The sequence below is a fragment of the Mytilus edulis genome, chromosome 9 (genome assembly GCF_963676685.1).
Source record: "Mytilus edulis chromosome 9, xbMytEdul2.2, whole genome shotgun sequence".
Lineage (NCBI taxonomy): Eukaryota > Metazoa > Mollusca > Bivalvia > Mytilida > Mytilidae > Mytilus > Mytilus edulis.
Genome location: NC_092352.1, coordinates 31777766 through 31790379, shown reverse-complemented (window position 1 = coordinate 31790379; position 12614 = coordinate 31777766). Strand labels below are relative to the sequence as shown.

The window sequence follows — 12614 nt, the reverse complement described above, 5'->3', positions numbered from 1 at the left end:
TGATTGTTAGGTTAATCCACTTCCACTTGGAAATGTAACTGAACTCTTCAAAACAATGGAGAACAACATCGCTGATTCCTTCGACAAAGTAGCAGCTGAAGGGAATGTTAATAGTATAAACAGCTTAGCTCTAGCATACAGCACCCTCATAAGTATGGCCAGTCAGAATGATTCACTAGGTTTGCATTGCATGATTTGCTTGTTTGTTATATAACACGCGATTATTTACTGTATACATATATTGTGTTAATAAATTATTTGACTGTTTCAGATGATTCTTATGATGTTATTCTTAGTTATTTCACAGTTTTCTCCAGAGAGGTAAGGTGCATGTTAAAAATATAACCTGACAAGGATGAAATAATTAACTTAGTACGGCATGAATAATACAAAAGTCGGGTTATTGAGAAATACATATGTAACATTGCAGTTACTTTTTGACTTAAAAAGGTAAAAACAAAAATCATTATAAATAAAAAAATAAATAATCATAATTTTTTTGGCAATATTTTAATCATTTAGTATCGGCAATGTTACTGGTTTTGTAATTAATTACAAATGAAATGGCATGAATTATACGATAATGTCATATCACTACAAATGTACAGCACACATCACAAAAAGCACAATATTTTTGGCATGTTAACACTTCATATCCACATTGATCACATGGCTATAAATAACACACACGCACATGTGCATGATTCAGTTACATTGTATATTCAATGTTGTGCACATTTTTTTTTCCATTATTGGTTATTGAGTACAAGTTTAAATATATTTGTTTTTGAAATACAAATGTCGTTACTTGTTTTCTATATAAGGAATAGTACAATGGAATACAATTTTAAAGTGCAACACAATTTTTTGTTAACCTTAAAAACTATTAATATGTTTTGATCGCGGTGTATGCATCACCTGCCGTATAATATAATGTCAAAATGCTCCAGATATTAACCTTTAAACATTATACTAGCATAATCTTAATTAACACGATAAGACCTTTATTTTGCACAACATATATTTTCTACGCGCCTTTTATAACTAATTATTCAATATATTAAAGCTGTTCGGATCCCCATCATATACCATAAACGTCTTAATTGTTGTCACGATATTGTTAAAGTGCTTCCTGGTTTTTTTTTCTGAGCTTATGCAACGTATCCCTCATCTTAATTGCCCCTCCTGAATATGCTCATTCTGTTAAAACATGATGTGTTTTGTTATCCCCGGAAAATGATAAAGTATCGTCACAAAATAGTCTATAAAAGCTTGAAATACTAAGATATATTTGTATAAAATTTTATATTTAGTAACAGATAATTATCATAATTTAATCATTTTCTAATACCATTATACACACTTTTGCAGAATATGATAACTTAGATATAGCAGCTCGGGAAACTTCTACAGGAATGGGACCAGATTACACTGACAGATCTAGTGCTTTTACAACAGTATGTTATCTCAGTAGATTTTCTTACACAGATTTAAGATTGCTTTATTTTGAAACTTTTAAATACATGACAAAATACAAGCACAATTAAAAACCAATCGTTCAGAGAACCATTGATGGTCTTTCCACCAGTTAAGACCTTTTTTTTATATAACAATATTAAAATTTGGTTTTAAATGTCAATTTTATCGTCAAATGACAGCTTATTGAACGCTTATTCCAAAAATATATGGTATATATAAAAAAAATAGAAAAGGGAGATAATCTTTTACTTCCGGTTTAAAAAGTTTACTTCCGGCATTGTTTGATAGTTTACTTGACACTGATTCCAAAAATATATGGTTCTATATACTTTTACATTGATTTAGTGCAAAAAATAGCTACTTCCGGTTTACAAAAGGTCACTTCCGGTTGTGCTTTTTAAGGTCATGTTGCTTACAACTTAATGCAAACAGTCCCATGGCTTTCTCATGTGTACATTTGAGGTAAAAGCAAAGGTCAAAATCTAGAACGTTTAATTAGCATATGACCTTGAGCTCTATTTCAAGGTCATAAACCAAGGACCTCAAATAAAAAGACTCTAGTCCTCTACTTTATATTGTTCATGAGTTATATTACCATACGTATGATATTAGATATAAAAAGGGGGAAAACTCGGGTCAAATGTCTACGTACCCTTTTGACTAAAATGTATGTGTTACTACATGTCATAACTAACAATTTTATGAAAATAGTTTGTCAATATCTTATATGATTTCTGAAAATAAGAGATCACAAGCCAAAATCAAAATTTTAATCATGACCTTGACCCTTGCCCTTGACCTCATTTTCATTTTATTGGACCAAGGACCTCAAAACAAAAGACCCCAGGCCTCTAACACTTATGGTTTTCCAGTTAAAATTGCATATCAGTTATATCAAATATAAAAGGGGAAATAACTCTCATATGGAGTCTCCGGATAGCTTCGGTCAAAATAAATCAAATCATCCTGAGGATATATCGAGCAATTTGGTAAAATAAATTTGTCGGTTTCTTTTACGGTTGCGAATATTAAGCGATCACAAGAAAAACAGTGTTCGGGGAGATAACTCTTACATTGAAAAGATTTTGGTTACGCGGTGTCAGTTACAAAAGCGTAATAACTGTTCGGTATCATGTACCATATGTCTAAGCGACATCTTGCGAAACAAAAAAACTGCGAAGGAAAAAAAATTTGGCGGAAGAAAAAAAATAATAATAATAATAATTAAAAACCAATTGTTCAGAGAACCATTGATGGTCTTTCCACCAGTAATGATTTTTTTTATATGAAAATATTAAAATTTGGTTTTAAATGTCAATTTCAGCGTCAAATGACAACTTATTGTACGCTGATTCCAAAAATATAATGTTTATATACAAAAAGATATAAATAAGGGAGATAATTTTCTACTTCCGGTTCAAAATATGTTACTTCCGGAACTGTCTTATCGATTACTTGACGCTGATTCCAAAAATATATGGTTTTACATACTTTTCAATAATTTATTACAAAAACTAGCTACTTCCGGTTTGCAAAAGGTCACTTCCGGTTAGCTTTTTCATCGTCATATTGCTTGCAACCTAATGCAAAAAGTCTAATAGCTTTAACATGAATACATATGAGATAAAAGCAAAGGTCAAAATCTTGAATGTTAAATTAACATATGACCTTGAGCTCAATTTCAAGGTCATAAACCAAGGACCTCAAATCAAAAGACTCTAGGTCTTTACTTTATATTGTTAATGAGTTATATTACCATACGACTGATATTAGATATAAAAGGGGGGAAAACTAACATCAAATATTTACGTACCCTTTTGACTAAAACTTACGTGTAACTACATGTCGCGACTAACAATTGTGTGAAAATATTTTGTCGATATGTTATAAGATTTCTGAAAATGAGCGATAACAAGCCAAAGTCAAAATTTTGAACATGACCTTGACCTTTGACCTTGACCTCATTTTTATTTTTTTTAACCAAGGACCTCAAATCAAAAGACCCTAGGCCTACGTCACTTATCGTTTACCAGTTAGAAATGCAAATCAGTTATATCATATACAAAAGGGGGGATAACTCTTATATGGAGTCTCCGGATAGCTTCGACTAAAATTATTTATTTCATCCTGGGGATATAACGAGCAATTTGGTAAAATAAATTTGTTGGTTTCTTATACGGTTGCGACATGTAAGTGATAACAAGAAAAACAGTGTTCGGGGAGATAACTCTTACATGGAAAAGATTTTTGTTACGCGGTGTCAGTTCCAAAAGCGTATTAACTCTTCGATATCATATACAAAATATCTAAGTGACAACTTGTGAAACAAAAAGTTAGCGAAGGAAAGAAAATTAGGCGGAAGAAAAAAAATAATAATTAAAAACCAATTGTTCAGAGAACCATTGATGGTCTTTCCACCAGTTTACACCTTTTTTTATATGAAAATATTAAAATTTGGTTTTAAATGTCAATTTTAGCGTCAAATGACAGCTTATTCAACGCTTATTCCAAAAATATATGGTTTCTATAAAAAAAATATACAGAAAAGGGAGATAATCTTTTACTTCCGGTTTAAAAAGTTTACTTCCGGTATTGTTTGATAGTTTACTTGACACTGATTCCAAAAATATATGGTTCCATATACTTTTACATTGATTTAGTACAAAAAATAGCTACTTCCGGTTTACAAAAGGTCACTTCCGGTTGTGTTTTTTCAGGTCACATTGCTTACAACTGAATGCAAAAAGTCCCATGGCTTTATCATGTGTACATATGAGGTAAAAGCAAAGGTCAAAATCTAGAACGTTTAATTAGCATATGACCTTGAGCTCAATTTCAAGGTCGTAAACCAAGGACCTCAAATCAAAAGACTCTAGTCCTCTACTGTATATTGTTAATGAGTTATATTACCATACTTATGATATTAGATTTAAAAAGGGGGAAAACTCGCGTCAAATGTCTACGTACCCTTTTTGACTAAAATGAATGTGTTACGACATGTCGTAACTAACAATTGTGTGAAAATATTTTGTTGATATCTTATATGATTTCTGAAAATAAGAGATAACAAGCCAAAATCAAAATTTTAATCATGACCTTGATCTTTGACCTTGACCTCATTTTCATTTTTTAGGACCAAGGACCTCAAATCAAAAGACCCTAGGCCTCTACCACTTATGGTTTTCCAGTTAAAAATGCATATCACTTATATCAAATATAAAAGGGGAAATAACTCTCATATGGAGTCTCCGGATAGCTTCGGTCAAAATTAATCAAATCATCCTGAGGATATAACGAGCAATTTGGTAAAATAAATTTGTCGGTTTCTTATACCGTTGCGAAGATTAAGCGATAACAAGAAAAACAGTGTACGGGGAGATAACTCTTATATAGGAAAGTATTTGGTTTCACAGGGTCAGGTTCAAAAGCGCATAAACTGTTCGATATCATATTCCAAATATCTAAGCGACATCTTGCGAAACAAAAAAACAGCGAAGGAAAAAAATGTTGGCGGAAGAAAAAAAAAATAATTAAAAACCAATTCTTCAGAGAACAATTGAAGGTCTTTCCACCTCGATAATAAGAATGCAATTTAAAAAAGGATGTTAGAAAATGTTACTCCTTGTTGATGTAATTTAGTTCTTCAAATTGATATAAAAAAATAAGATTAAAAGGTTTATGTAGAACACTTAATTGTTTTATCAAGAACAGAAAATAATTTTTAGCAAAGGTCAAAATCTAGAACGTCAAATTGACCTTTGACCTTGATCTCAATTTCAAGGTCATAGGTCAGTGATCTCAAATCAAAAGACCCCAGGTCAACCATTTGTACGGTTGTGGAGAAATACTGATTTTAAATACATAAGGGGAGAAAACTCCTACAAGGGTTAACCCAAACACTTCGACTGAAATAGTTTGAAGTTGTGCCTTTTTGTAAACAGTAACTTGGCAAACAAATCATATTATTTACTGTAACAGTTTCTTTTGAATAACGATAACAAGCAAAATTCAAAATTTATAACATGACCTTGACCCTCGACTTTGATCTCAATTTCAAGGTCATAGGTCAGTGAACTCAAAACGGAAGACCGGAGGTCAATCACTTGTATGGTTGTGGAGAAATACTGATTTGAAATACATAAGGGGAGAAAACTCCTATAAGGGTTAACCAAAACACTTTGACTGAAATAGGTTGAAGTTGCGCCTTATTGTAAACAGTTATTTGGCAAACACATCATATAATTTACTGTCACAGATTCTGTGGCATAACGATAACAAGCAAAATTCAAAATTTAGAACTTGACCTTGACCTTTGACCTTGATCTCAATTTCAAGGTCATAGGTCAGTGAACTCAAAACGGAAGACTGGAGGTCAATCACTTGTATGGTTGTGGAGAAATACTGATTTGAAATACATAAGGGGAGAAAACTCCTATTAGGGTTAACCAAAACACTGACTGAAATAGGTTGAAGTTGCGCCTTATTGTAAACAGTTATTTGGCAAACACATCATATCATTTTCTGTCACAGTTTCTGTGGTATAACGATAACAAGCAAAATTCAAAATTTAGAACATGACCTTGACCTTTGACCTTGACCTCAATTTCCTTCAAATGGACCAAGGATTTCATATCAAAAGACTGTAGGCCTCTACGACTTATAACGTATGAATTTATCCAACAAATCGCCTATCTTAAATTTTCAAAGGGAAATAACTCCCATAAGATGTCTTTCGATCAGTCAAGTCAAAATACACCAAATCCTTCTCAAGAGTAGACAAACAATTTGGTGAAAACAGTTTGCTAAAAATTTTTACGGTTTTAGAGATATAGCGATAACAAGAAAAAAAGGACGCGGGGAGATAACTCCTATAAGAATAAGTGCTCGGTCCCACAGGGTGAGTTTTGAAACCCCCATTACTGTACAACATCATTGGCCAAAAAATCCATTCGATATGTTGTAAGACAAAAAAGCATCTCAGACGGCAGAAGAAAAAAAAAAAAAAAAAAAAAAAATAATCAGAAGAAAAACAAAAGGTCTTTCCACGAAAAGTGGAAAGACCTAATAATAATCAGAAGAAAAGCAATAGGTCTTTCCACGGAAAAGTGGAAAGACCTAATAATCAGAAGAAAACCAATAGGTCTTTCCACGGAAAAGTGGAAAGACCTAATAATCAGAAGAAATCCAATAGGTCTTTCCACGGGAAAGTGGAAAGACCTAATTAAGATAGATATTAAATATCATAAAGAAATAATTATAAGATGCATTTATTTTTTATTTTTTGTGTTTTAACGCCTCTTTTAAGCAACGGTTTAAATCTATTTCGTGGCGGACAGCTTTTATTTGTGGAGGAAGCCGGAATGACCCGAGAAAACCACTGACCTTCGATAGGAAAACTGGCAATCCTTGTCAATTAAGATTGGAGTCGAGTGCACCCGCAAACTTACAACCTTAGTGTTGATTTGCTAGTGATACAGTAATTACTACTTAGATCACTCGGCGACTGAGGCCCTTTCCAAAAAGCGACATTAAGATAGAAATTAATTATTACAAAGAATTAATTCTAAGAAGGATAATGTCACATAGCGACAAAATCAAAAGTCACTTCAAATTTGAAGCATTTTTACTTACAATAACATATAGAAATGTTCAGTTTAATTTTACAGCACTCGACATACTCGAATCAACATTAAAAATCAAAATAAAGAATATTACGCATTACCTTAAAAATGTTTGGTCTTCCACATTCATTTTTTTCAATTGAAAAGCCTTAGTCGGTAAGGACTTTCAAAATTACAGCACTAAAATTTCAATTTTAAACTGTCAATAACGTGAGCCTTATCTTGTAGTTATGTTGTATATGTATTATACATCATGACATTGTAATTGATTACTTAAAAAAATATTAGATAATGATGACAACTTACTTAATGTAAATATATATTAATTTTCAGACAACAATGGATCCTGATACCGAAAAGAAGCTGAAAGAAGAATATGAAGCGAAAAGAAATACAAGAGCAGAAGTATGTACAAATATAAATGGCATTTACAAAATAGAGCCTCAAGTCTACTTGCTCCGATGATTGAAAGCGTTTGATATTTGTCAGATTGTATGGACTTCCACTTCTTGAATTTGCATTGGGGCTTGTTTTTGGAATTCATTCTACTCCTAAAAAATTTCATCAAAGAAACAAGGCGAAAAATTTTGTACGCTAGACTCTCAATTGTCTAAAAGACTCTTCATTGCTGTTCGAAATAAAAAGTTTTAAACGCCAAATAAAGTGCAATTGGTAAGAACTTATAGCAAAATTCCATTGCATTAATTTGATAAAGGTAGCTCTTCATACGTCATATATGGTTGATTTGCATAGTTTTCCAACAAACACGAAATCGGGAAAAGGTTTAAATAGAGGCAGGAGATAACAAAAGGACATTGAAACTTATATTCAAGGCAAACAAGCTTTGAAAGAGAGGAAAGAAAGATACCAGAGGGAAAGTCAAAGTCATAGATAGAAAATAAACTGACAACACCATGGCTAAAAATAAAAAGACAAACAGACAAATAATAGTGCAGAAGACACAACATAGAAAACTAAAGACTAGCAACACGATCCCAACCAAAAACTGGGGGTGATCTCATGTGCTCTGGAAGGTTAAGCAGATCCTGCTCCACATGTGGCACCCGTCGTGTTGCTTATGTAATTACAAATCCGGTAAATAGTCTAATTCGGTAGGTCACATGCGTGAAAAGGGAAGGGTATTGTAGTTACGATATAAGGAACATATCCGATATCATCTTTGAAACTGTTATTCCATCACCAACTCGTGATGGCGTCCGTAAAATTTGAAAATGATATGAAAAACGACTATAAGACAAATAACGGTTTACAAAACAATGTCCAAACAATGCGATCATCACCAAATCCGGTGCCCTTTAGAGTAAGTAGATCTTGTGGCACCGTCGTATTGTTCATAGAAGTACATATTCCAGGAATAAGTCTAACACAGTGGTATCACATTCGAGGAAAAGAGGACTTTATTGTAACTTTGTCACAATTAATATTACTATGACACTTGAAAAACCCTTTTAGGATAGTCCGAAAGTGACTGAACACAAAGGTCATTTTGATATATGATTTATACCGCAATAGCACATTTTTTGTTTCCTTTATTAACCAAAATATAGTATAAAAGTGATATTTCATTTGATGTCGATTTCATATCACGCTACTACTTACAATATGTGGGTAGGAAATGATGGGAAGTAAGGTTATGTTTGTATGTCCCCTTATTGTACCTATTTTTAGTCTGCTGCTGCATAAACATAATAATAAAACATATCGACTTGTTTGTATTCGGCACGAAACTGTTGAAGGACCTGGTAAACCTTACCCATCCTCAGTGTATAATCCTCATTGAATTTGTTTAATATAGATTTAATATTGTATATTTATACGCATACATTTCACATAGTTTTTAATTATATGTCATCAAAAATACTTCAAATAAACAACACTTGTTATTGTCGATTACTTATATTTTCTTCTTGTTTGGGAAAATCCGAAAATGAGATATATGACCTTTGTAGTCAACTAGTCATTTAAAGATAATGTTTTATATTTTAAAATCTAGTTCACGAGTCAAATTTTGGGAGCCCTTGAAAACTGTACCATAGCAACAACAAGTGCTATTGCACTGACGGGAAGTACAATGGCCGAATTGACCCAGTTTTCTGAAAACTGTGCAAGAGATTGTCAGGTAAAATATTTTAAAATATATTGAAATTGATTATTTCATGTGTCTTGAACTCTTTAGTGGGTAACACTATGTTAAATAACATTTACAGGATAAATACTAACCAGAAAAATTGAATAAAAGAAATAATGGTTCTGATAGAAAAAAAAACCCAAAAGATAGCGAAAAGAAAACACTACATAGAAAACTAACGACTGAGTAACATAAACCCCGGCAAACACTTAGAATGATAACATATGCTCTGGAAGGATGAGCTGATCAACTAGTTGCACCATCGTTATAAGAAGAACACACGCGAGAAATAGTCTCTTTCTAGGACAATATACAAACAAAAAAAAACTATAAAGAAAAAAGAGCTAATCGCATGGATTTTACAAGTAGCAAGACAAGCTTTCATCAGTTTCAATAAGTATCTCTTGCTTAACATAAACCAACCGTAAGTCAACACTAAAGTTCACCCCAGTAGTGTCAATGCCAGAACAGTGATGAATCACAACTGAACATAACTGGATATGTGGGATCTTTGAAAAAATAGAAATTGCTTTCCGACTTTTTACATTTCTGGTATATATTATTTCTAAGATATAGACATCGAAAACATTCTTATGAGATAAAAATGATTAAATTCGAAAAAGAACCGACTTGTACCATGAGGCCTGATTTTAAAAAACTATTGCAGTTACATATTGAAATTGAGATCTAACGCGTTTTTATTTCATTTGATAGGAAAAAGCTGCAGATTTAGCAGTTAGTATGACAAATAAATTAGAAGAACTAGCCAGTACAAGCAGTAAGGAAGAAACCATTGAGGCATGCGAGGGAGTTTTGGCAGCATTGGCAAACGTAGAAGAGGTATAGTTTCATTTTTGAATCGTCAAAATACATCACATTTATAATTTTGAATTTGAATTACCAAGCAATCTTTTTACAAAGGAATCTGATTAAAAAAAGGACAATACACATTATATTTATCTGTCAAAGATAATACATACATTTGTACGTTTTATTTGTAAAATAATAAGTATCATAACATTACCGTGCCAGTAAGTTATATGACAAACACCGAAAAAAAATCTATAGTTCAGTACAAAAAAAGTGTGAGTCCAAGAATAAATGTGATATATCTGTTCATAAAGAACATTTTTCATTACTGAAACTTCAAGCCAACTTATTCAACAAGACACATATTCTCTTTATTTTTATAGGCTGGTAATGTACACAAAAATAACCCGACGACAGGGGACAAAGAAAAAGTTAAGCCGTTCGCTCATTATGATACAGATTTGGAATCTCCTAAAAAAGGTACATGAACAATTTGATTGTGTTTGTTCTCTTTCAAATACAATCAAGAAAATAGACACGAGATTGTGATCAGGTACACGAAGGAAAATAAATATTGTTTTATTACCATTGCAAATGAAAGATCTAGATCTGTAGTTGATAAAATTTCGGATTGTTATTTTACTCCTTTAAAATGGCAACATAAGGTAAAAATATATATCAGATTTTAGATGTTTGATATGATATATTACCTGTTGGTATTTTTTCACAAGGTAAACGTTATCGTTTCTTGTACGTGTTTGGTAACAAACATTCGGCATTTCTATTTGAATCAACTTGGCTCCATTTCTTTTCGACTTGATCCTTCATATATATGATGGAGATTTCACATACCAGCTTTGTAGGGAGAATAATAAGAAGCTAGCATTATCCTTTCACTAAGTAGATGATGTCCTCTATTTAAATAAATATAAGATTGGTTCACATGGTGATCGCATATATCTTATCAAAATTGCAATGAAGAACACATCTGATACAGAAGTTGACCATGTGTACCAAATCAGGAAAATGGACATTGTTAAATTATAGTTCGTTTCTGTGTGCTTTACATTTTAATGTTATGTTTCTGTTGTGTCGTAGTTCTCCTCTTATATTTGGTGCGTTTCCCTCAATTTTAGTTTGTAACCCGGATTTTTTTTTCCTCAATCGATTTATGAATTTCGAACAGCGGTATACTACTGTTGCCTTTATTTGGAAATGAGAACAAAAGTTTACAATTAAAGAGTTAAGGTGAGCTTCCCAAATTTACATTTTTATGAAGCAACATTCATACAGCCCTTTGCATATTGAGTATATTTCTCTCAGTTGATACGATATTCTAAAGCTTGCATGTCCTTAAAGGAATGCTGCTACTAACAAAACCCTTGTCGTATAGTTAGCGAAGTTTATGTAATCCTTGTATTTGACCGTTATATAATATCTGTTTCACAAAAATGACGACAGATATATTCCAATTGTCCTTTCAACAATTCCGTCACTTTTTTCTCTAATATGTTACCACCAAATAAAACGTATTACCGAATATGTACTGCCATGCGCATAACGACGGATGCAACATGTGGACATGGATCAACTTGCCGTTCCGGAAGACCTGAGATCACACCAGGTGTTTATGGCGGTTTGGAGTGATCAGTTAATAGTTGTTTGTGTTGTGTATGCTGTTGTTTAAATTTTATTCTTTTTTTTTTTAGTATTTTCCATTGCTATGCGTTTGAATATCCTTTTGGTATCACCTGTCACTTTTCTTCTGAGTTTCTTTTGAATAAGTTGTATATTCTGCGTGCAAATAAGAATAATCAAATCGTTAAGTGTTAGAAATGCAATATGTTGAAAAAAACTTAGAAATATAACACCTTTTCATCTGATGCAATACGAATATGACAGTTGTTGTTCATTTGTTTGATGTGTTTTATCATTTGATTTTGTCATTTGATTAGGGACTTTCCGTTTTGAATTTTCCTCGGAGTTTGGTATTTTTGTTATTTTACTTTTTCATCTGATGCAAAATCTTATTAACACCGTTTTTCTGGTGATGTTTGTCAACGATGACTTTGTACGTTCGACTTTAGTTGACTATTATGTATGAGTTGAGTCTCTTTGTTGGCATCTTCTGCTTAATATGTTTCGAAAAGTGTTCTTTACATTTTTTTCTAGACATGATTCCGAGTTCGAAAAATCTGATGGCAGTTACATAATTGGCTGTTCGTGTCGGCCAGACAAAAACCAAACACGTTTCGTCAAAATTTGGAGTTGTGCTATAGTTTCTAACGAAAAAAATATTTACAAAGACGGAAAGACAAATATATAAGCATTTACAGGTCTATTCAAAAACTGACAAAATCCCATAGCATACAGAAATCTTTAAAAGACCACTTTCATTTAATAGAATACAAATTTATAATGTGAATGAAAGAGCATCTTTCCACTAGACAAACGTTATATAAGGATTATTGTTATTATGTTGAATAAAGTTGTTTAACTTGGAATATGTTTTTCTAATTATTATCTTGCGGTATTGTCTGCCTATATATAGTTCG

General features: G+C 32.2%; 1 protein-coding gene across 3 annotated transcripts in view; it reads left to right on the top strand.

The window, feature by feature from the left end:
- Positions 1-12614, top strand: part of LOC139488113 (polycystin family receptor for egg jelly-like) — a 51698-nt gene that overhangs the window by 25997 nt on the left and 13087 nt on the right. For 2 of the 3 annotated variants that reach the window (XM_071273504.1, XM_071273505.1), the window contains exons 18-23: positions 11-179; positions 1372-1457; positions 7434-7505; positions 9115-9240; positions 9964-10089; positions 10443-10539. In XM_071273504.1, coding sequence (XP_071129605.1) covers positions 11-179; positions 1372-1457; positions 7434-7505; positions 9115-9240; positions 9964-10089; positions 10443-10539 — 676 coding nt within the window. The remainder of the gene's footprint in view (positions 1-10; positions 180-1371; positions 1458-7433; positions 7506-9114; positions 9241-9963; positions 10090-10442; positions 10540-12614) is intronic. The other variant, XM_071273506.1, reaches the window with a different exon arrangement.